This window comes from Tasmannia lanceolata, unplaced genomic scaffold (assembly GCF_043159265.1).
Source record: "Tasmannia lanceolata isolate RefF3 unplaced genomic scaffold, GAP_Taslan_0.1 ptg000025l, whole genome shotgun sequence".
Lineage (NCBI taxonomy): Eukaryota > Viridiplantae > Streptophyta > Magnoliopsida > Canellales > Winteraceae > Tasmannia > Tasmannia lanceolata.
The window spans coordinates 9,360,526-9,385,419 of record NW_027518702.1 but is presented as its reverse complement, the minus strand read 5'-3'; the positions used below and the strand labels follow the sequence as shown (position 1 = coordinate 9,385,419).

At 36.7% G+C, this 24,894-nt stretch overlaps 2 protein-coding genes across 3 annotated transcripts; both read right to left on the bottom strand.

The window, feature by feature from the left end:
* Positions 1-833: 833 nt before the first annotated feature.
* LOC143857713 (Pseudouridine synthase family protein) lies at positions 834-16,048 on the bottom strand. Of its 2 annotated transcripts, XM_077368162.1 has the most exons (15): positions 15,813-16,045; positions 15,618-15,677; positions 14,254-14,527; positions 11,334-11,406; positions 10,335-10,380; positions 10,021-10,131; positions 7,574-7,658; positions 7,127-7,223; positions 5,261-5,321; positions 5,025-5,155; positions 4,088-4,205; positions 3,144-3,267; positions 1,734-1,835; positions 1,585-1,653; positions 834-1,119 (listed from the first exon to the last, which is right to left on the bottom strand). In XM_077368162.1, the coding sequence occupies exons 1-15, from the start codon at positions 15,885-15,887 to the stop codon at positions 1,025-1,027; spliced, it is 1,521 nt and encodes a 506-aa protein (XP_077224277.1). In that variant the 5' UTR covers positions 15,888-16,045; the 3' UTR covers positions 834-1,024. The 2 variants fall into 2 exon arrangements, with proteins under 2 accessions (XP_077224277.1, XP_077224278.1); XM_077368163.1 differs by lacking the exon at positions 3,144-3,267 and having other exon boundaries at positions 4,168-4,205; positions 15,813-16,048.
* Positions 16,049-17,479: 1,431 nt separating this feature from the next.
* LOC143857783 (uncharacterized) lies at positions 17,480-24,425 on the bottom strand. The gene is made up of 6 exons (XM_077368265.1): positions 24,200-24,425; positions 23,942-23,991; positions 21,135-21,258; positions 20,943-21,047; positions 18,540-18,849; positions 17,480-17,979 (listed from the first exon to the last, which is right to left on the bottom strand). The coding sequence occupies exons 1-6, from the start codon at positions 24,375-24,377 to the stop codon at positions 17,667-17,669; spliced, it is 1,080 nt and encodes a 359-aa protein (XP_077224380.1). The 5' UTR covers positions 24,378-24,425; the 3' UTR covers positions 17,480-17,666.
* Positions 24,426-24,894: the final 469 nt, after the last annotated feature.

Sequence of the window (24,894 nt, the reverse complement as noted above, 5' to 3'; positions counted from 1 at the left end):
ATTAGTGTTTGGTTGCCAACCTCGTAGAGTAGTAATAGGGGTTTCATTACCAATATAGAGAAATAAGAGAGAAAGGAGGTCGTAACCAAACACTACTTCCACCTTTTTTTTTGTCGTTTCGGGCTTCGATATTATAGGGAGGGGACAAGGGTGATATTTAAGCAGACATGCAATGATTAACCAGATATCCCTGGGAGTCATAAGGGATTTCAATGCTATGTTGGCAACAAAACACTATTTGCTGACATGGCACCCAAATGCCAAGAAAAACCCCTAAGCCATCCCGGCTTTTGTGCAACCAAAGACACCAAGTTAGACAATCCTCAGTGTAAGAGCATATACCTTGTTATTAGAATCCTTGGATAAGCTATTCTTAGACTTGACTATCATGCCTCGACACTATAATGAGTGTAAGAGCATATACCTTGTTATTAGAATCCTTGGATAAGCTATTCTTTAGACTTGACCATCATGCCTCAACACTATAATGAGTGTAAGAGCATATACCTTGTTATGAGAATCCCTGGATAAGCTATTCTTAGAAATTATTTTGTCACGCTGTTCACCAGTTTTTTCTGGTAATATTTTTTTACACGAGTGCCCCCCCTTCTTCTTTACACTTTGAAAATAGTGAATTACTTTTAGAATAGTAAGACATGACTTATGTAGAGGATAAGACCATGTAATAAAACTTGTAACTGTAGTAGTTCAAATTACTCTTTTTTCATGTGTTGAAAAAAAAAACAATGGAAAAGCAGGAAAAGTTTTTATTTTCTGAACAAAATGATTTGGGATTTTATTTAATCTTATTTGATACTTCAAACCGCAGCGACTCATAAAACAGATATAATTTTATGTACAGATCTCAATTTGCAGAAGCTTCATAAAACAGATAACATAATTATAATTAGGTGTAGGATCCTAAAGAGTGAACAGAATGATAAATAAACAAAAAAAAACAAATAGAAATGCACATTATTAACTCACCAAAATCTAGTAAGCATTCAATGAGAGCTGAATTTCATTAGCTCACTTCATTTGATGGTTTAGGTGATGAAGCCATGGAGCTCCTACTATTAGCATTCATATTCAATTTTGCCCGTCTCTCTTCGTATGATGCTGGAAACAGTTAAAGCAGGAGAAATCAAAATGAAACCATTTACACTTGGGAAGACATACAATGGAACTTCAATTTCATACAAACACAAGATTTCTGTAAGGAAACATGAAATGTGTCTCTAGTTTCATTCAAGGATCTAAATTTCAGTTTGGGTGTCAGTTTTGGCCACCACCGAAATCGAAATATTTTGGTTTTGGTGGCAATTTCGGCTGAAATCATGTAAAATTCGGTAAAAAATCGCCATTTTTAAAAATTTCGGTGAAAATTTACAAATTTTATGTGGAAATTTCGGTCAAAATTTCAGCAATAGCCCAAAATTTTCCAAAATCCTGTAAAAAACCGATTCAATGTACTTCTGGTGTCGGTCCAAACCGACAACGAAATATTTCGGCTGACATTTCGGATTTCAGCCGAAATTTAAAACTACAGTTTCATTAATGTCGGATTTAAGACAAAGAACTCACGCTCAGTGGGACGCGACATGAGAGGAACATGGACTCTTTTCTTCTTGCCGTCCTGCAAGGTACTTCCACCTGCAATTTGAAGAAGCTTGCATCTTGAAAAAGGCAAAGCATTGTCTGTCAAGATAAAGATGATATTTTGTTATATGTACCAGGTATAGGCAAGCTACTAAGCGCCTCTTGAAAGATGGTGGCTTGCAGCATAAAAGTTTGGAATTCTCTCTTCAAGTGCTCATGTAAAGCTTGCCCTGCATCTGTACAAAATATCACCAACTATGTCATTGAAAAGTAGATTACACAGATATACTTGAATTGTAATTTACAGTCCTGAGTACCAAAATTCCTTTTTGTGCAGCTGATCTACAGAGCAATCAATATCTAAAAGTGTTATAAATATAGAACATCAACTAGATTAAAAACGAAGAAACCAGAAGAAGCAAGGATGGAAGAAGAGATGAAGAGAGAGAAGAGAGTAGAGTTTATGAGGTTGGGGAAAGTGGTCCATGGTTAGAAAAAAAACTATCCCACAAACTATATTACTTAGGTTCTGTGCAAATCCCTAGTGGGCCCACTATACACGTTTAGTCACTTAAAGTGACTTAAACTAGGGGTGCAACTTGGGTCCCCACGATACACGTTTAGTCACTTAAGTGACTTAAACTAGGGGTGTAACTTGGGTCGGGTTCAACCCGAACCCGTCCGGTTGAACCTGAAAAAAATTTGGGCCTGGTTCGGGTTCGGGTTGAGGGCTTGGGCAACCCGACCAGAGTGAAACTCGAAATTTTTTTTTATCAATTTCCTTTTTCGTAAGCTTAAAAACTCGGGTTGGGTTCAGGTTCGGGTTAGAAAAAAAGGGGTTCCTCGGGTCGGGTTTGGGTAGGACTCAACCCGACGCTACCCGACCTGAGTTGCCCCCTAACTTAAACAACGTACAGACAGAATAAAGAGGAAAAGACCAAATACCACAAAACCCATGTACATAGGAACCAACACAGGTCAATGGGTAATAGCCATTTCCATTGTAAACATTCCATGGAAAATGTTACAAAACCATGTTAGTTCAGAATATTCCTCCAACTGAATTGAGATGAGGATCCTCAAGATGCGATTTCTCGCATGAAGTATATCAAGAAAATATTTGAAAAAATGCACCAGATGTTGAAGTGCATTATTCGAAAGTAATCATGAACTTTAAGTCACAGTTGCTACATCATATAAATCAAGATGCGATTTCTCACATGAAGTATATCAAGAAAATATTTGAAAAAATGCACCAGATGTTGAAGTGCTCAACTCAACTCAACAAAGCCTTTGTCCCAAACTAGTTGGGGTCGGCTAAATGAATCCTTTAGAAAAAATTTATGAAGAAAAAGGAATCTACCCGGCTCTAATCCTGGTTCCAGTTGGGTTCTTCTACGTGGATCATTTTCTACCATCCTATCCTATCCTATCCAAAGAGATGTTGAAGTGCATTATTCGAAAATAATCATGAACTTTAAGTCACAGTTGCTACGTCATATAAAGAAATTAAGGCTGATAATGACATAAATTTACAAAAATACCTGATGAACAGACAAAGTTGAGACCTTCAAATTCACATGATTGAAGAATCAATGGAAGCTCAGATGCCATGATGTACTGCGGTTTTCTAGGAGTCCTGTTAATGTCCAGTAATGCATCTATAACCTACATCATATTCAACACTCTCTCATAGTAGGCAGATAGAACCAAAATGATAAAAGAGGTTAGATATTGCTCATACATCGAAAGCGTCGGAGTTTGACATTGGAAACTCACAAAACTTCCTCTAAAGGAAACGAGAAAAGGGAAATACAATGACAACATGAGGGACCAATAAAGATTTTTTATTCTTTTTTTTGTTTTTTTTTCTAGGGGAAGGTTTCATTCCGGTTATTGAAAAATTAAAAATATAACAAAACAACCACATCCCAAGGAAAAATAAAGCTCTCAGGCCAACTAGACCACCTGTCAACAAGCCTATGGAACAAATGGTGACCTCAACTCAAGCATTGGACTAAAAAGCTATGAGATTACTCTCTTGCACTTCTTTGTCCATCTCTATAAGTTCCTGATGGAGGTCAAGGAACATTTCTACTACAAGAACAGAATGCAATGCAATTCAATCAGGGAAGCAGAATAAACAGCCCACAAGAATTACTCTTTTGCCATTTGTATTTATGAACCTGACAATTCAAAATAACAAAGCCTACCTAACCAAGGTTTTACTTGAGTTGAAGCCCACAAGAATTATAATTCCACAATATCATCAGACCAGTGGATCAACAATTTAATAGTGAATTCTAAAATAGGTGCAACGTGTTTTCTTTCCTGCTCAACATTATTTCAAGTTTTCCATAATTATCAGAAGAATAAATATAACCAATGGAATGAATGAAGCAACATATAGTGGCCTGATAAATTACGTGGTGACAAATCTGTAGAAAGTCGAAACCAGTCAGATAAAATAAGGATATCGTGTACGCACACTAGGAGATTCAAGACCTTCACCAATCATAAACAGCACGGCAACAATGCATCGGACTTGGTGCCATAAAAAAGCACTACCTTTAATTATCACTGCCCATATTTCTTCGCCGCTAGACCTGTGAAACAATACAGAAAAAGATAAATAAATAGCACCATCCTTCTAAATTTGAGAATCAAGTTGCAAAAATATCCTCTTAAAAAGTGGACTTCATCCACACATTACACAAAAGAAACTAGCTCAGACAAGTGCTTGCATGAAAATTATCACCATCAAGAATCAAGCAATCGGTGCTCATCACCAGGAATCAAGCCATCGGTGCTTACACCATTTAAGGCTATGCTGACGTATTATGGTGGACACCTAGGAAAACTACAAACACTGACAGCCATCATGGCTTTTAGTGGAGTAAATTCTCTCCAACAATAAAATTTTACAAAACCTAGTTGTTTAAAAAGGAATCAATGCATCTATTCCAATAAATCCGAAGCGAATGCCTTTTTTGTGGTCTTTGCATCCTCATTAAGCTTTTTTTTGTGGGGAAACTGGGGGTGGAGGCTGACTTGTTTAATACGGTCACATGGGCTCTTTGCTGATGTCAACGCCGTTGGAGATCTAAAGATTCTAACATATAATGGACGAAATTCTAGATCCTTTGTATAAAAGCTGGCATCTATTTTTCACACAATGAGAAATGCAAAATTGCAAACGACAATGAATGTCGAAGTGAAAAAAAAAAACCCTACTTAGTGCTTACTAACCTTCAATGGAAAGGAATGTCCTATTGCTACAAACTGTCAACCATGTTAGGATGTCCAATCAAACTAACTCAAATGATAGAACAAGAAAACTCCAGCATCTTTTGAAACATATAATAAATATAGGACATATGAACAGGTCACATAACATGGAATTCCTTTAAGGAGCATTTATTGACCTTTTATTGCAAGAAGAAATTTCAAACAATGTGATTTTCCGCCTGTAATTGTGCACATTCACTGCATCCATTTTACAGAAGTTCCTGAAGTCATGTTCCCCGACAAATTTCTTACCAGCTAACTCCATTGCCTGATGAAGAATACAGCCAAGAAATACAAGGAAGTTTACTATTTATTGAAAAAAAAAAGGAAGCACAGAAATATGCTGAATCACATGCAATAGAGATGTGAATACCGATGTATCCAGATTCCCCTTCCAGAAAAGGTACTTATATTCCCTGCTCATACAGCTAAACCTGCAATTTGATAAGCCAATAATAGTCACATCGATTTCAAATAATTTTTTACGTTGAAAATCTGGTAAAACTTCACACATCCCATTGTCCACTGGAAACAGTAAGGGGTCGTTTGGATACACGGATTTTAGAATATTGGATTTCCTCAAAATCCTTAATAGGAGACAAGAGAAGGAGACCGTCTGTCGTTTTCTGATTTCTCGCCCTTCTTTCGAGCGAGAGAGCAGGAGATCGTCCCGTGTTTCCAGGTTTTAGAAATCTTAGGATGGGGGAGAGATTTCTAAAACCTGGATTTCTTACTTAAAATCCAGGATAATGGATTGTAAAATCTACACCGCTTTCAAACTAAAACCTGGATTCTAGAATCCACGTATCCAAACAGCCCCTTAACAGTTGCAGGAAAACTCAGTTCCATTGCTACAGATACATCACATTCACATTAGTCATCTAAAAATAGTACACAGGTGCAAGAAGAATTAAAAAAACTGAATTTGTGTTCGACCGAGCTAACTATTCTAGATACAAGCAATGTCATATCACCATAGATTGCAATCTGAAGCAGAAAAGATCTAGGAGAGACATGAAATGTAGATTCTTTCTTTTTTTCTATTTAAGATGGATGTATGTTATGGAAAGACATGAAATGTAGAAAAGATCTAGTTATGGATGAACTTATGGAGGGTATCCAGGACGAGGTGCCGTGGTGTATGTTATTTGCAGATGACATAATATTAATTGATGAAACCAAAGCAGGAGTTAATGCTAAGAGTTATGGAGAACTACTTCGGAATCCAAATGTTTTAGACTGAGTAAGACAAAGACAGAGTATATGGAGTGTAACTTTAGTAATGTAAGGAGACGAGGCGAGGATGTAGTAAATATGACTGGACAGGAGTTACCGAAGAGGGATATCTTTCGCTATCTTGGTTCAGTCCTACATAAGGAAGGAGAGATTGAAGAGGACGTTAGCCACAAAATAAGAGCAGGTTGGTTGAAGTGGAAGCATTCTTCAGAAGTTCTATGCAACCGTAAAATACCTACCAAGTTGAAGGGAAAGTTTTATAAGACAGTTGTGAGGCCAGCCACGTTGTACGACAAGAAGCAACATGTGCATAAGATGAGTGTAGCGGAGAAGCGAATGCTTAGATGGATGTGCGGCCACACAAGGTTAGATAGAATTAAAAATGAAGACATCCGAAAAAAATGAGGGTGCCCCCCCCCCAACACACACAACACACACACACACACAGACAAAATAAATAAATAAAGAAAACCTTTCATAACAATTGGGAAACTTAACATTCCTGCCGTTACAATTCCTGTAAGGGCTCGGAAAATCTTGAGACAATGAAGAACCTCCTAACCAACTAGTGACAGCGACTCCCCCACTGCCACTATTCATTGAATGTTCTCCTCTAAGTAAGCCATTGGATCTCAAATTTTAACAGAACTAAGTCCTCTAGCCTTTGTGAGAAAAATCAAAAGAAACCACCAAGGGTTATGGAAAACCAACATCTACTTCACACTGTTATTTTCTCCAACCATGAAAAGATTCAACTCTAAACAAACAGACAATCCAACTAAAGTCAGCCTATCAAAGGGACGAAGGTCGCAGAAACAAAACATACATCACATTATTTATAATTTATTGTATTTCCTAAAATCCAGCGGAAAGGTCTCTGCACTTTGGATGCTTAGACATTTATTTTTAAACAAGCAAGGCCATGAATAGATTTTTGCAGACTTCATATTTATTAAATATTTTTTGGGGCACAGAAAAAAAGCAATTAAAAAGATTATATAACCTTGCATGGAAATCAATAGGAACCGGACACCAGCCTATGACCTGGATATCTTTTGGAAGGACTCTGTTCAGCACTTTCACATAATCAATTTCTTCGTCTGAGAGAGAAATCAGTGACACAGAATTAACAAATCTGAGATTCAACTGCAATTACGTAATAGAATTCCTATCTCCACTTGCGGTTAATGCAAACATTATTGGAAATAGTAGATAATTGATAATTCACATAAGTTATTCACATAAATATGGGCAGAAAGATTGAGTGTCTAAAACTACAGGAAACCTTGTTTGAATACTTCTTTTCAAAAACAACCAGAATAACAAATAATTAAATTCTAGTAAGAAGTTCTGTCTAATTGTTTACCAATAAAACTAATTAATATGTTGGTTCAAAAATTAATGATAGAGAAAACTCAGCAAATAAGAAGAGGTTGTCACTATGGCTAACCGCATAGTTCTTTTGGTGCAATGTCCTTGCAATTTAGATTCCCATTAGTGTCCTTAAGATTTGATCGTAAAAATAGAGAAATAACCTGCGAAAAAAATTTCTTATCAGTGTTTCTCAAGGTGAAGATCAAACCAAAGCATGCTCTGTTATAAGAAGCAGCCTCTGATGTGCATGTCTCAAAATCTTCTACTTTAAAAGAAAAGGCATAAAATTATAAAAGGATAAGAAAAATGTTAAAAAAATGAAGGAACGTGTACATATCACTAATGGAAAATGATATGAAACAAAACTATGACACATACCAAAATATCAACAGTTAAAAGGCATGTAAATTATGAAATCATAATTTAAAGGATACCATATAGAAGAAGTTCAAATTTATGGCTGAGTATTTTATGTCACATCATCAGATGTAACTTGTACACTTCAAAGTGCCAACAACAGCTCACCAATAACACCTATACTATTAAGAAACTAAAAACAAATGAATTTACAAAAATACCCTATAAATATTTTCCTCCTCAGTGATGTGAATAAGTGCAACTCATGGATATGAATTCATTTGAACGCATGCAAAGAAAATCAAGGGAACTTCCGAAGAAATTGGCGCAACTCAGGGATCTGAATTCATTTGAAGACATAAAATGAAAATCAAGGGAGATTCCGAAGAACCCCTTCCATGCAAGAAGTTCACAAGATCTCGGGCGGCGATGAAAACTTTTCCCTTTTCTTTGTTTCAATATCTGCTTAGACTAACTTCCTAACATATTGAAGGGGAAGTGATGCATAACTAGGGAAAACTAAGTTTTGATTTTCAATGATGTGGAAACCTATAAAATCCAACAATCTAGGGTTTCAAAGGCATATTTCTAGCCTTTAGTATGATCAAAATAAAAAACAATATCCCACTAGAACGTTAAAACCCTAGAATCGCAAAAAACAAACACGGTTTAGAGATGAGAATAAGAATGGAATAAGATAAAGATGGAGAAATATCTTTTATATAAGAGTAAAAGAAGATAGAACCATGAAGGCATCACACAAAGGCATCCTAGGGCATCACACCACTAGGGTTGATCTAGGCATCACACCAAGATTGAAGGAGAGGATATCACATACAAGTTGCGCAAGGGTTTTCTCTTTTCATTCATAAGTCGATGGCCCTAAGGCATTTACAATATATAGACCTCCCACTTGTGATTCTAGAGACATCCCTCTGGCATAACACTTTAACATGTGGACCATGTTTAACTTAAAACCCAAACTCTAGATAGGTCCCGCATAGAACACACTTAAATAAGAACGAATGATGCAATGTAACTTCTCTTTAAAAATCCTGCCACTTTGAGTAGGCACAAGAACCTAGGATCTGATACAAAAAATTGATGCATGATCAAAGGGGAAGAAAAACTAGTTCTTGTAGCTCTGATACAAAAATTTACGCAGAGCTAACTAAGATTTGATTTTCGATGAAGTAGAAATAGACTAAAATCCAATTGATCTTGGGTTTCAAATGTGTATTTCTAGCCTTTAGTATTATGAAAATAAAAAATAATATCTCGTGGAAACATTAAATTCTTAGAACCGCAAAAAACAGAGATGATGTAAAGCTGGGATCGAACCTCTGACCAGGTTTAAGCACAAAGCCTTGAATATTGAGCTAGAGGCTCAATCCCTCTTTCCTACGACTTAACACTAACATGTGGACCTCTTAAATTTAAAACCATAACTCTAGAAAGTCCCCACATAAAACCCCACTAAAATAGGAACCCACCTCTAAACACCATGAAATAAGGTCCTACTGCTTAAGAAAGTCGAAGGAATGATGGGCTCCACCTTTATTACAAAAAAACACTCAAGTGACTTAAAATAAAAGGACATAAAGTGACTTCAATACCTTAAAAAGACTTAAATCACTTCCGATATAACTAATGATGGCCTGACGGGTACCATCCAAAAATAATAATAATAATGATGATGGGCACCAACATCATATTTAGCCCCCTTTAAGATACTTGTGAAGGATGATCCCCATATGGCAGAGAGAAAAACTCAAGAAAATAAACAAACAGGATATCCTTCGATTACTTTTTAGAGGAGTGGAGCCATACCTCACCTATGAAGAGTACAATCCAAATGATAGTAACCAAGGTTATTTGTGCACTTCTCCCGTATTTAGACCTTGAGGTGTTTACCACAAGAACCTTTGGAAACATTGTTTTTTATAGTGCGTTCTCAAGTGTTAAATAGACAAGGAAACATCGCCAATTCAAACTCTAATTAAATAACAACATCAATGATTCAACATTTCCTCCATATGAAGGACAAATCGAACTTCCGAAATGGATTGGGGTAACAAAAAACAAAATGGTTATGCCTGAAGTTAATCCAGCATCAAGAACTAGAATTAGAAATGAAGCAAAATGGTGCTTTTGAAATCAATTTACCTGCCCGATGGAGGAAACCCCTTTGTCTGTTCTACCACACCTTGAGTATTGTACCTCCGCCTTGTCACTGGCTGAAAGCCTTGCCTTTGCAAGTGCCTTGAATATTTCGGACTACACAAAACCAAAAGAATATAAAAAAGAAAATATCCAAAACAGACTAACGAAAGCAACACCAAATCCCCAGCTGGATAATGTGTCACTGCAGTTGTGTTTCTTGAATTAAATAACATTTAATTATTTCCAAAAAAAAAACATTTAAAGAAAACCCTCTAATCAAATTACTCATATTATTGGAAGAGGAGGGAGAGACACACCTCAATAGTTGGATCCATTTGTGCTTCTGAAGCAAAACCATAAAACCTATAAATAAAGCATACATCATTATGAAGCCTTCACCTTATTCACTTACACAATGAATGGAGTGTGTAAAAAACACATCTTTATATGTGAACAACTATGGTAACGGGTCAAAAAGATTAGTGTAACCCAAGCAAGGAGGCAACTGTGCATTTCTCTTCTTTAATCATAGCTTCCAACAAAACCCTACATCTAGCTTGATCACAAGACTTGAAACTGGGATACCTGAGATGATGCAGAATACCTGAGATTTCAAATTATTCTATACACTAAGTTTCTGTGAGATGAATTTAGACCTGCATTCTATATTTTCCAGAATACATAAGATGTTTCACAATTATTTCACAAATAGAAAAAGGAGATCAAACTTGCACAAGAATCTGAAGACTTTTAATTCCATGCCAAGCATTTCAAAGACAAACAAGCTGTCACAAATATTGTTCTCGGGAATTTCTCAGCAAGGGAAAATCTCAGGATAGATTATTTATTTTTTTGGGTTTATATCGGGAAAAAATGATAAAATAAAATTATTTAAAAACATATAAATTAAGAAAAAAAATTAAAATATCGTGATATAATTGTAATACCATCGTAATACCACACACACACACACACCCAATCGTTAACACAGAGTCCAATAAGCATAAAAGCAATTCAGAGTTTAATACACGTAATATACCAAGGGTAGTGAAGAAAAACTTGCACTTCTGCAGACAGAAAATGTTCAACCCAAGAGGGGACATCAGCTATGCCACTAACCCAATTGAAGTATAGGCAATTTAAGCACTCACCTATCTAATATAATGAGCCTATTTATTACAGCAATCACGTAGATATGCATTAGTTTCTGTTTTTGGGTATCAGTAGGTTGTACAGTTGTATTTGTACAGATTGAGTAGGTAATAAAATACACTAAACTAAAGATATGTCTCTCCATTTCGAAAAAACAGACATACCTCTGACCAAAATACATGATTTTCAGAGCAACATATCTCTTGGCATGGTGGTGCATGGTCCTCAAGTTGCAACCTGTACAAAAAATAACCCAAATTGTAATGCTTCATGTTGCCATCATGTTTCATACAGTAAGAATAAATATTTAAATGTTATTGCAGCCACGAGTCATTTAGTTTATATTGCTAGAAGAAGAATAGAAGCTCATTTAAAGAAATGTTATTATTATTTTATTTTTTTTGAAAATTGACAATTTCATTGATACTATGAAGATTACATTGGGGACCAGGGGTCCCTACTTGCATTACATAGAATCAATTAAGGGTGGCAACGAGTCTGCTCCTAGACCAGTAAAAAGCCAAAAAAATCATCTTCTGGGTCAACCAATACAACGAGTTTTACATTTCCATGCGTTGCCACCCGGCCGAATACCTATTTCACTTTCCTTTCGAATTCTTCATCTACTACCGCAGCTGAAAATGCCTTCACCATTCCCCCTTCCATTCCTTTACATTGCATAATGGTCTCATTTGAAAGTGCCATATTTGTGGACCCCATCAAATCATAGCTGTGATTTGCCATGTCACTCAGACTGCTCCACCACTTTCTAGCCGGCTAATTCAAATTTTAAAAATCCCATCCAAAGGCCTAAAGCTACTGTGCGCCTCTAACCGTGCAAGATAGCCAATCCATCAAATCCGATCATCGGCGGCCTCCACCTTGCGCCACCGCCCGTTCCGGGGGATCTCCATTAAACCATGAAGCCAAAAACCCTAATTTTTACCCTAACTTCTTCCCCTTCAGCTTCACCAGAACCTAAAATTCTAATCCTACTCTTAGTTTCACCTAATCCTAGAGCCCACCATTGTTCATCCTAATCCTACCCTTCTACGGTCAAAACCCATCTTTATCCTCAATATCCAACCTCTTTCTTTTTTTCCCCTGAATCCGGCCACTCTTTTTCACACTCTTGCCACGTCCACCACTTCCGACAACTCATCAACCCACTTTCTCCATCCACCCAGCCCAGATCCGATCCTTTCCCCAATAAATCCGGCCCACTCGGACCCAGATCCGGCCATTTTGCACCTCCAGACACCATTGCTGCATCCCCTGCAAGATCTACCCAACTCCAGGCATTATCCGGCCACTAACACCTCCCTTGCCCATCAAGGGAGAGAAAGGGAAAGATCAAAAGATAGGAAAGATCTAAGAGAGATGGAGACCAGAGCAAAAGAAAGAGGGGGAGTAGAAAAAGTAGAAAGAGAGAGAACAGGAAGAGATCAGAAAAGTGAACGAAAAGAAGATAGGGGAGAAAGAGATATCAAGAAAAGAGAGAGGGAGAGACGGAAGAGACGAGAGAGAGACGAAAAAGGGAAGAGAGGGAGAGACAGGAGAGAGAGAGAGAGAGAGACGAAATAGGGAAGAGAGAGAAACGAGATAGGGAAGAGAGAGAGAGGAGTGAGGGAGAGAGAGACGAGAGAGATAGAGAGACAAAATAGGGAAGAGAGAGAGAGAGAAATAGGGAAGAAAAACGCCTCCCTCCCTAGGGTTTCCATCGACCTAGGGAGGGAGCTCCAAAATCGCCTAAAAATCGCCTTCAAAATCTCAGAGCTGAACCCCATTTAAAGAAATGTTATCTACAACTAATTCTGAACATGCAAGTATCAGATGAGGCTGAACAAAAGTTAATTTGCTAGTTTACCAAAAAAAAAGGATTTAAAGACGGTGTAATAGTTTAATATGCCAATAGGAAATGGTATAAGGAGTTAAAGCATTTGAGGTATAATATTGTAAAAGAGAAAAAGAAGAAACACTTTTTTGCTTTTTCCATCCCAATGTCAACCATGCAAAACCAAAGAAAATAGAGAAAGGAGCAAATAGGGCAAAACCCTAAGAATGACGAGTTCCAGTCAACCTCACAACTTCTTTATTCGAAACACTAAGACAAAGTGCATAAAATATTATACCTAACAACTTATAAATATTTATATACGTACAAGCAATTACAAAGAATTCCTCCTACTCATCAAAAAAAAAAAAAGAATTCCTCCTATATCATTTATATAGACCATGTAACAGTGCATTCAATTTATCTATATTCCACAACCCAAGGTAAGCCTGAACCCATCTTATGTAACAAATTAAAAAAATAGATGAAGAAGAAGATGTTTATTCTTCATCTTGGAAACTTCCCATAATCCGTATATAACATGATCCTAAGTAAAGGGATTTAAGAAACAGATTATAGAATACAAAGAGAGGGACCAGTAGTAAAACAAAAAATACAGCAGCCATGCTGGCTGAGTGCCAAGGACCTAGGGAACACAATCAAACACGATCGAGGACAGGCTCTTGATATTTAATTTCTCATAAGATGTTAACTTAAGAATCAATAGAAAAAAATAGCAATCTATTTAAACACTAGTTCGAACTTTAATGTTTGTAACTTTGTATCATATCAGCAGCAGTCGTTCAAAATTTCAAACCGCTACTTATTTCGTTCACACCCTTCCATATGTTAACAGTGTTGCTATAAGCACAGGATATAAATTCAATAATACATGAATGACACAGTATATTCACAGTAGATGAGTAATGCCCATTGAACAAGTTGCATCACCTGAAGTTAATGATAATCCAAAGCATGCAAATACTAGCAGATTTTTCAGTATAAATAGGCTAATGATATTGGCAGTTTGGCACTACCATGTTTTAATAATAATTACACAAACTCTGCTTGTCTTTTATTTTTAATTGGCTTGTGAGAGCTTTTTGGGAACAGGAATAACCTTTGACAGATCTTTCAATAATAAAAGACAAGATGAATTACAGCAATTATCAAAACATGGTGTGCCGACATCACTTCCCTATAAATATAGTGTGAAAATTTTATAATTCAAACATAGCGTTGAAAGTAACCTGGCATTCTCTCTCTTGATTTTTCCTTCTTATATTGACCGGGTTTTTCGTGGTGTAAACCATTTCCAAATCCATCCTTCTGGCATACATTTTCATCTCTTTCATTCTTAGAACTTTCTTGGACCAAAATGGATGGCAGTACATCACCTACTACGCTCAACTGCCTGTTATCTTCAACCAGATTATCACTACTGATGAAAGAAAATCCGCAGCTGGATTGCCCTGTGTCATCACCCTTAGCAGTAGTATTTTTTCGAATTACTTTATCCTCGATCTGCATCAAAAGAACTTGTATAAATTCTTATATAAATCAAGGCAACTGATATGGGCACTATGTAACAAATATCTCCAAGATTTTCAAAATGTAGCGATTTCATTGCAACATTTTGATCAAATGACAAAATCCCGAAATAATCCTGAGAATTAAAAAAAACTGTGATATTTTCATCTACCGTGATAATATCAGAATATTTTTTATTTTATCCTTTTTTTTTAATTTATATACTTTTATATATTTTTAAATAATTTTACTTTTGTCGTTTTTCCCAATTTTAAACACAAAAAAAAAACTACCATGTTTTAATAATTGCACTAACTCAGTTTTCCTGTTCTGTTAATTAAATTCTTGCAGACATTCAAAAAATAATAATTGCACTTACTCAACTTATCTTTTCTTTTTAATTGGCTTCTGACAGCTTTTTGGGAATTTTAATAACATTGACAACTGGTTAAATAATAAAAGACAAGGTGATTTAGTGCAATTATAAAAACATGACAGTGCCAATATCCGTGCCCTAAATCAAGCTTGGACAAAATTCATGCAGTTCTTTGATGAATTGAAGTTCATTATTTTATTTTATTTTCTGTTTTCTTATTGCAATTGACTGAACTGTCTCTTATATTTAGAACCGTAGATTGCAAAATTTTAACAGAATAATTAGATACCGGCTACTGATATTTGCACTACCATGTTTTGATAATTGCACAAACTCAGCTTGTCTTTTCTGTTATAATTGGCTTCTAAGAGCTTTTTGAAAACAGTAATAACCATTGACAGCTGTTTAAACAATAAAAGACAAGTTGAGTTAGAGCAATTATCAAAACAATGTAGTGCCAATATCAGTAGCCATACTAAATTGTAGTTTCGTATGCTCTTGTGTTAATGAAAACTCAATCCAACTTAGAAAGAAACTATTTTTCTTCCGAAAAAAAGAAAGACAAGATGAGCTATCTAAATAATAAAAGACAGGATGAGCTAGTGCAATTATAAAAAATGTAGTGCCAATATCAGTAGATATACTAATTTGTACTTAGAAAGAAACTATTTTTCTTCCAAAAAAAAAAGTAAATGAAGAAATTCAAACCTTATTACAACGGCAATTCACAATCCGAGATAACAATTTTGCATTCTCAAGCTCCAATTCCTGATTTTTTCAGTAACCACACAAACAATAAAAAAAAATTACAAATAAAAAAAAAATTCAAGAAAGCAAAACCCTAATTCAGAAAATTTAAAATGATAAAGACACGCTTGAGGAAGAAAGTGGTAGGGTTTTTACCGCTACTCTGTTGTGGAGAGATTGGAGGCGAGACTGGAGGTCGTGAATGAGATCATGACCGTCTAATTTTTCCATCGGAGGGTCCAAATACTCTGAGACGCGATCTCCTCCCTCTGTTTTAGAAAAAATGTAGTCGGAAATTCGCTAGCGGTCGTCGCTAATGTACGCCGTGTGGTGTTACTGAGTTAAGCTAGGGTTTTGTTACGGTCCTAAGTAGGGGCCGGCCTAGGTATGGGACTGGGAGGGACCCAGCCTGGTATGTGACAGGTTTAAAGGGCCTTGCCTAGCTTTTGACGCATCGGCAAGGTACCTAACATTTGGTATCAGAGCAGCTACCGTGCCCCGTGTTCGAGTCACAGAAGGGGCGACCTATGAAAAAGGCTACCTGGAAAAAAGCTAGAGTGAAAGCCATCGCATAGTGGGCCGCTGAGGACTGCGGGTGCGGAAGCGTGGTGGTATGTTGTGATCATAAGTGGGGGCCTGTCTAGGGATGGAACTGGGTGGGACTCAGCCTGGTATGGGACAGGTTTAAAGGGCCTTGCCTAATGCGTTCCATCAGCTCTAGAGCTTTTGGCGTATCGATAAGGTACTTAACATGTTTATTTTAGGTGTGGGGATAGCAAGATAGGGTTTATTTTATCCTTGGATAGGCTTGCTATCCTCTGTTCACTTCGAGAACAGCCCTAATCAGCCCTACATGGCAGGGTAATGCCACTAGGGGTGCAACTTGGGTCCGGTACAGCCCAATCCGAACCCGACTTCTTTAACCTGACTTCGGATCTCCGAACCCGACTTGTTTAACCCGACTTTGGATCTGGTTCGGTTGCCCTTCCCTTGAATTGGGCTGGGAAAAGCCAACCTGATTTAATTTGGAGTAGGGTTAAGGTTGGGGCCTTCGACATAAGACCCGAATCTGACCTAACCTGTAACAATATACATTTTTTTTTAACGTTTCCTATTTCCCTCTTACCAACCCAAATCGGACCCGATATGGAAAATCGGGTGGTCCAACGAGTTATGTTAGGGTTGAGAGATTTAAAGGTGGGTTGGGTTGGAATTTCAAGCAAAAATTCCATCCTTTTTTATGGATTTTGGCTTGGATGTTATAAAGAGGGGACACGAATGACGTCTCATGGAGTCTCCAACAAGTTGAATTTTATATTTGCAACTAAACAGGGAATTTTGCTGACATGGCACCCAATTGCGAAGCAAAATCCCTGACTTCTTAGCTTTCATGCAACCAAACACACCCATTGGAGTAGATAAGGAAGACACAAGGTAAAGTAGTCTACTAGTAGTTTGAAGTCAAAACATGCAACTAAACACCGCTGGTAGATGTCATGGCACTCCGAAACCAACCAAAATACTTAGCCAGGTTTGTTTTGGAATTTGAAAACCAATTGTGCATCCAAAACTGATTATTGGACCGAAAATTAAATGTAAATTTGAGTCTAATAATCGGGTTTTGGACTCACAATCAATTCTTGTAAAACCAAACAGACCTGATTTTAATTTATCCTAAGACGTGGGATTCTCATCTAACAAGAGGGATGCTGCTCATAATATTCAACAAAATATCATGCAGGTTCATGTAAATATATCAGCACCCTAAATTTAAATATAAAATGTATATCCTCTATTGAGAATTTTCCATCTACTTAAAGACGGACAAAAGATCAAAATACATTCATTGAAGATTAACAACATAATTAGATAACCAATGTAGCTTGTTTGAATTACATCAGAATTCTCTTCGTGTAACTTGCAAAATCATGAGCAAGAACTGAGAAGTTAAATACCAAACTCTTCCAACAGAAAACCCCACATCACCCCTTGCATTTTTTTCAATTCCTACTAAAATGAAAACTTAAACAACATGTCATGCCTGTAAACCTTCCCTGGATTCACAATCTGAGAAGGGAAGTTAGGGTGATTTACAGAGTCAGGAAACCCTTGAGTCTCTAAACAAAGTCCATCATGAGGCCCATAAACATACCCACCTTTCCCCACAACATCCTTCAAAAAGTTGCCAGTGTAAAACTGCACCCCTGGTTGGTTACTCCAAAGCTCCATTGATCTACCAGACTTGTTATCCTTCACCATTGCCGTCTTCTTCATACCGTGGTGATCCGGGTGGGAGACATCAAGCACGTAGTTAATGTCGTACCTGTTGAAGTATAAATGATTAAAGAACACTCTAACAGCTTAAGCTTTTGGAGCAATTGCTTGTTTCACATGGGCTATTGCCCCACAGCCATGGTTTTAAATTTTGATCGAAATCCGACGAATTAACTTGGATTTCGGCCCAAGAAATAAATGGTTTGGATCACCCAAAACATGTGGGCCCCACTCTTTTTATAGCCTGCACGTGCATGCATGAATAACACAAACTCTAACATCTTAAGCTTTTGGAGCTATGTCACAGGTCACAACTCACAACTATCTCTGATATTTTCAAAATATATCAATTTTATTGTGACATTTTGATAAAACGTCAAAATCCCGAAATAATCCCTAGAATTTAAAAATATAGTGATATTTTCATTTACAGCGATAATTTCACGATATTTTTATATATTTTTTAAATAATTTTATTTTATCATTTTTTTCTCGATATAAAAGCAAAAAATAAAAATAAAATAAAATAACATATCCTGAGATTTTCCCTTGCCAAGAAAGAACGATATTTGTGACATAGTTTAGGAGTAATTGGTTGTTTCACACTACCCGGTTGGGAGTTTGTCAATCCGGCTTCCGATCTTGTAGGGCCGAAGGAAATCATAAGGCGTCTGTTCAACGGAGAGGATTTTTCCAGTGGGTATAAGGCCGCTGTCCACCGGCGTGTAGTGAGAGGCGAAGAGTTGGAGTGTGTTGGAAAGGATATCACCACTATTGTGGCCTGCGAGGTTCCAGTAGGTGTGTTGTGCAAGGTTCACTGGGGTGGGCTTGTTTAGAGCTTTGGCTGTCATGGTGACGCTTAATTCGTAATCTCCGGTGATTTTGTAGGTCACGGCAACGGCGAGATTGCCGGGAAATCCTACACAGTTTAAGAGAGTTTGTGTTAATACTAGCAAGATCATCTGATAAAGTGCGAAAAACCAAACATTTCACACACAACTTGCAATGTGTAACCTTGAGAGAGTATATGATGCGTGGGGGTATAAACCCGTATTTTTAAAAATGTACAGTACGGCCCATTCCACAGGATGATCCAAACCGTCCATTTATATAGGATGTGCCCCAAAAATCATTTCAATAGGATGATCCTAACCTCCTATCCATAGAGGGACTGCACAGTGTAGAAACTTCTATAGATTTGAGGGTTGGGATCATCCTATGGAAATGATTTTTTCAGGTACAACTTTTACGTTGTGGCCCAACAAATGGACGGCTAGGATCATCCTATGGTGTGGGCCGTACCGTACATTTTGAAAATTACAGGTTTATAAGGCCATACATCATACAATTTCTCGCGTAACCTCTAATTCAGTATGTGTGGCTTGTATATACATGATCCTAACCATTAATTTTGGTGGAACCCATCATCATAGTTGATTAAATAAAATAAGACTGATCAGGCAATCCTAACCATGCAATTTGAGGAGTACTGAAGATCAATCCCACCCTAATGAAGAATTTGGATCACATAGCTAAGCTTACCTTGATTCAACTATCAATGAATGTTCTTTTATGATTCATGTTAAAGTGGGACCCACCTGTCACCACTGTTAAAGTGCCCTAGATCATGCTGTACCAGTATAAAAGGGTCACAAGAAGACCCAGCCATTGAGAAGGTGGTGGGGCCCACTTTAACAGCATACCCAATTGGTGTATATTCAAATGCACTGGATCAAGCTGTGCCCCTCTTGCGTCAAAGAAAGCCCAGCCATTGAGAAGTTGGTGGGCCCCACTTTAACAGCATATACATAAATGTTATCAGCACTACTGTATTTTGATGATGGCACTCCTCACTTTATTAAAAGTACGGTATGGCCCATACCATAAGATGATCTAAACCGTCCATTAGATGGACCACAGCCTAAATAGGTTGTGCCCCGAAAATTATTTCCACAGGTTGATCCTAACCCTTCAATCTATAGAGGGTTAGGATCAACCCTCTAACAATCAGATCGGAGGATTAAGATCAACCTACGGAAATAAATTTTGGGGCACAACCTATTTAGGCTTGTGGCCCATCTAATGAACGGTTTGGATCATCCTATGGCGTTGGCCATACCGTACTATTAATAAAGTGAGGAGTGCCCCCCATCAAAATACAGCAGTGCATACTTCCACCCCTCTTCAGCATTTCCACCCCAGCTGTTTGTTTTTTCATAAAGAAGACTACATTTCCAATTTTCAACCTCTTTTATTTGTCTTTTCCCTCATTTTTGGGAAAAGACAACCAAAGTGGGGTGGAATTACTGAGAAAGGGGGAGGGTGAAAATACTAATTATTCCTCACAATCTTTCTAAAATACAAATAAAATATTACCATTTAAAAAAGGATTAGTAAAAATATTGGTCAATAGTTAGCAAATTGTTCAAGCCATCAAAGTTGTCACCCTGTTTTAATAAGGTTGTCCTCTTTCTATTTGGGGTCCCACATGCCCACACGGTACATATTAGCTTTACTCCATGCATGAAATCTAACATAAGCATAGATAAATGGAGATTTTATATAGGGCAATGATAAATTAGCACCCCCTGTGGGATACTTCGCACCCCTGCAACATGAAAAAAGCATCCACATAATTCACTTAGATTTGTGCGAAAATCATCGCCCTTTATATAATGTGTGGCCGTTATGTTTCAAAAAGCATGGTTGGTACACTCCATAGGATGATCCAAACCGTCCATTTGCTGGACCCCAACGTAAATAAGTTGTGCCCAGAAAGTCATTTCCATATAGTAAATAGTTCCTCTATAGATCGGAGGGTTAGGATCATCCTATTGAAATGATTTTTGGGGCATAACCTATATACGTTGTAGCGCAACAGTGGGACGGTTTGGATCATCCTATGGAGTGGGCCATACCGTACAAATGAGGCGGTGCGAATATCAAACATGTTGGGTGACAAAACCAGCCTCCTGAAACTAAAATTTTTTAAAAAAGGAAAAGGAAAATCACCTTGTTCTCCATCAAAGCTCCTATAAGTAAATGTAATGTATGGAAACTTTCCAGCCTTTTGCTCTTTTACACTCCATATAACCTTGCTAAATCCTCTGTGCCCACCTATATAAAATAAATAAACTCAATAAAATGTAAAAAAAAAAAAAAAAGGAAAAAAATAAATGCAAAAAATAAGATAAAAAAATGTACCATGAAGCATGTTTTTTCCATCATTAGCAACTAATTTATATTCTTTTCCATTTAACTTAAAACGAGCCCCGGCGATTCTATTGGCCACCCGCCCGACGATTGCACCAAAATACGTAGTATCATTCTGCAAAAATAAAAATAAAAATAAAGAAATGATAATTAAAAATAAAAACTATATACAGTATGTATATGAGAAAGCGGTTCCTACACATATGTGTAGAGAGTTCTCTACACACTAGCTTAAAATACAGTGGGGACCCACATTGTTTGGGTGATCCAAGCCATCCATTTTAAAGGCCCTCACATAGATAGGCTGTCTACAAAAAATCAGATCCATAGGATCATCCCAACCCTACGATTTGTGGAGGTAAAATGGATGTCTTTAAACCTTCACAAATTAGTCCATTTTTTGCCTACAGAGTTCGAATGGTTAGGATGATCCTATGAATCTGATTTTTTGTGGATACCCCATCTATGCGAGGGCCTTAAAAATGAATGGTTTGGATCACCCAAATAATGTGGCCCCCACTGTATTTTAAGCTAGTGTGTAGATAACTTATCTACACGTGTGTAGGAACCGTTTTCTCTATGTATATAGCCATTACATTTTTGAGATTCAAAAAATTTTAGTAGCAATTATAATTAAAAAAATCAATATACTTTAATCAAATTAGATAGCTGATATCGGCACTACCATATTTGATAATGACAGCACTCAATTTGTTTTACATTTTTCTGATTGGGTGTTTTTAGAATCATGAGAATGGTACAAGCCCTTAAAAACTAATTAAAAAATGTAAAACAAAGTGAGTAGTGCCAATATCAAAATATGTTAGTGCAGATATCAGTCCTCTAAAATAAATATCATGCATCTACATAGAAATTATATTTTAGAAATTCAAAGAAATTAGTGAAAATGATGGCGCGCTATCGACATCCACAGTTTGTGATACTATTTATTCAAATAGTTAAAAAAAAAAAGATATAAAAAGATCACGAAAACTAAATTTATACAAAGGCTACTGATATTGGCACTACCATGTTTTAATAATTGCACTAACTCGTCTTGTCTTTAATTATTGATACAGTTGTCAAAGGTTAATACAATTCCCAAAAGGCTCTCAGAAGTTAATTTAAAACATAAAATACAAGCTGAGTTTGTGCAATTATTAAAACATGGCAGTGCCAGTATCCCTAATACAAATTAGGGATTTTTTTTCTTCAAAAGAAGTATTCTATTTTATTTGTAAACACAGTCTTCTAGTTTGATAATTTACAAATACAGTCATCACATTTTACTATTTTAGTGAATTTAGCAAATTTGGTCGTGTTATCAATTTTTTACCAAAATACCAAGATAGATTTTTTTACTCAAAAAAAGATAATAAAAAACCCTACAAATTATATATGAAAAATGGGAAATTATTTATTCATCCCCTCCCCCCAGTCATAATTCATAAATACACGAGAGGGGGGTCGCCCAAGTGGAAAAAGGAGCGAATATATCACTTCTCCAAAAACAATCCATAATAAATGATTATTAAAATGGGGCGGCATTTTGAACCCCTTGTGATTACGACCAAGGTTTTAAATTTCGGTTTCGGTACCTATTTCGGACCCCACCGAAATCCGAAATTTCGTATTAAGCTTCGAAATTTGGGACTGAATTTCGGCCGAGATTTATTTTATTTTTTTAAAATGCCATTTTCTCGAAATTTCGCCCAAAAATACCGAAATGGCATTAAATTTCGGTTTCGGACCCCACCGAAATCCGAAATTTCATATTAAGCTTCGAAATTTGGGACTGAATTTTGGCCGAGATTTATTTTAATTTTTTAAAATGCCATTTTCTCGAAATTTCGGACCGAAATTGCCGAAATTTCGGATCGGACCGAAATTACCGAAATTTCGGCCAAAAATACCAAAATTTTGGCCGAAAAATAAGTATTTTTTGCAAAATATCAAATTTCGGGAAATTTTGGTTTCAGTCCCCACCGGTTGAAATTTAAAACCATGATTACGACTTTACGAGACGGCCGAAATTACCGAAATTTCGGACCGAAATTACCGAAATTTCGGACCGAAATTACCGAAATTTCGGCCAAAAATACCAAAATTTTGGCTTAAAAATATGTATTTTTTGCAAAATATCAAATTTCGGGAAATTTTGGTTTCGGTCCCCACCGGTTGAAATTTAAAACCATGATTACGACTTTACGAGACGGCCGAAATTTGGTATTTCGCGGAATATCAAATTTTAGGAAATTTCGGTTTCGGTCCCCACCGGTCGAAATTTAAAACCATGATTACGACTTTACGAGACCCCTCTTTATATTTTAACTTTCTTACTGGCTGTTAACACATTCTTGTAATTGTAACAGAAAATGACACCCGTTTAAAATAATGGCCAATAAGATATAAACCCCATAAAAATTATTGTAAAGGAATATAATATAACAAATCTACAGTAGTGCGCCAGAGTTTTGGACTAATACATGTAGAGAGACGACTCTTTTCAAAATTCAACTACATATATGATGAATAGAAAACCCATGCTTGGCTGCCATGAAAAACTTTTCCATGGAATTTTAGTTTAGGGATAGAGTAGAGAGGGTTTGAGTGGGGAAAGGGTGTAAAAAGTCTGAAAACAAGGAAAAAAAATCCAAAATCAAAATGCTATTTATTTTTTCCCTGATTTTAATCCACTTCTTACCCTCTCTATCCCCCACCTTCTATATTCCTCTATCATCACTTCACAAACTAAAATTTCATGGCTGCCAAAAAACAAGACACAGAACATATCTTACAATGTATGGAATTACTGAATCAAATCCAAGAGCAATATCAGCCAAATGTCCTGCAAAACCAACACCAAAAACCCACAAGAAATCAAGATTCAAACCTAAATTTAACCAAAAAATTTGAGTTCCAATCTTCAATAAACAATACCCACAAAAAGGGAAATGATATATTCACCCCCTTTTTTAACTTGGGACAGCCCCCTCTAATGTAAAAGAGTAGTAAAAAAAGGGGTGATATATCACTTCACACAAAAAAATCCATACCTTTTGAATCAGGAAGAATTACTGAGATCACAGTAGCTCCCCAATTAGTGATATTCACAGAGAAATCCCCTTTCTTAATCTCATAAACCCCAACAAATTTCTTTGGAGCAGCAGTAGAAAAATCTACAAGAGCAAATGAAGAAAGAAAAAAGCAAAAAAGTAGAGGGATTTTAGCCATGGCAGAATGAGCAGCCTAAGAAGAAGACCCTTCTGTATATATACACGTACAAAGAGCTTTATGAGGATAAAAGATAAGGATTCTTTGGCTAATTCTGGAAAATGTTTTCTTGACTTGGTAAGGTGAAGACTGATTAAAAGCTGTCACGTGGGGGACTTAATGATCTAATTTTGTTAGTAATTTTATCTCGAATGGATAAAGTTGCTGGGGGGAGTATGGTAGTCCTCGGACTAGTAAAAATGGTAGTTCTCCTTGATCACCACCGTACAAATTTCTGGTGATTGATATTGGCCGTCTGTTGGGAACGATTGGGGATGGCCCACATTGCAATGATGTGGAATCAGGAATTGGAATCGGCATCCTATTTGATACACTGGCCTGCAAATGGTATGAAAAAAATTAAAATAAAAAGGTTAATGCTAAAAATTAAAATTAAAATTTCATTCTGAATATGACGGAATCAGAATACCTCATGTGAGAAACAGATTCCCCTTATAAAAGACTACCAACCAACATT

Bases quoted from the DNA above. Each gene is read 5' to 3' on its own strand.
- LOC143857783 (XM_077368265.1), bottom strand. From the start codon at position 24,377: ATGGCTAAAATCCCTCTACTTTTTTGCTTTTTTCTTTCTTCATTTGCT. The intron at 23,992-24,199 runs GTATGGATTTTT...TTGGTTTTGCAG, and splicing joins AATTCTTCCTGATTCAAAAG to GACATTTGGCTGATATTGCT. The intron at 18,850-20,942 runs GTGATTTTCCTT...TAAACTGTGTAG, and splicing joins GAGCTTTGATGGAGAACAAG to GATTTCCCGGCAATCTCGCC.
- LOC143857713 (XM_077368162.1), bottom strand. From the start codon at position 15,887: ATGGAAAAATTAGACGGTCATGATCTCATTCACGACCTCCAGTCTCGC. The intron at 10,381-11,333 runs GTATGTCTGTTT...CTTTATTTATAG, and splicing joins ATCATGTATTTTGGTCAGAG to GTTTTATGGTTTTGCTTCAG. The intron at 1,120-1,584 runs GTGAGTTCTTTG...AACTGTTTCCAG, and splicing joins CATGTCGCGTCCCACTGAGC to CATCATACGAAGAGAGACGG.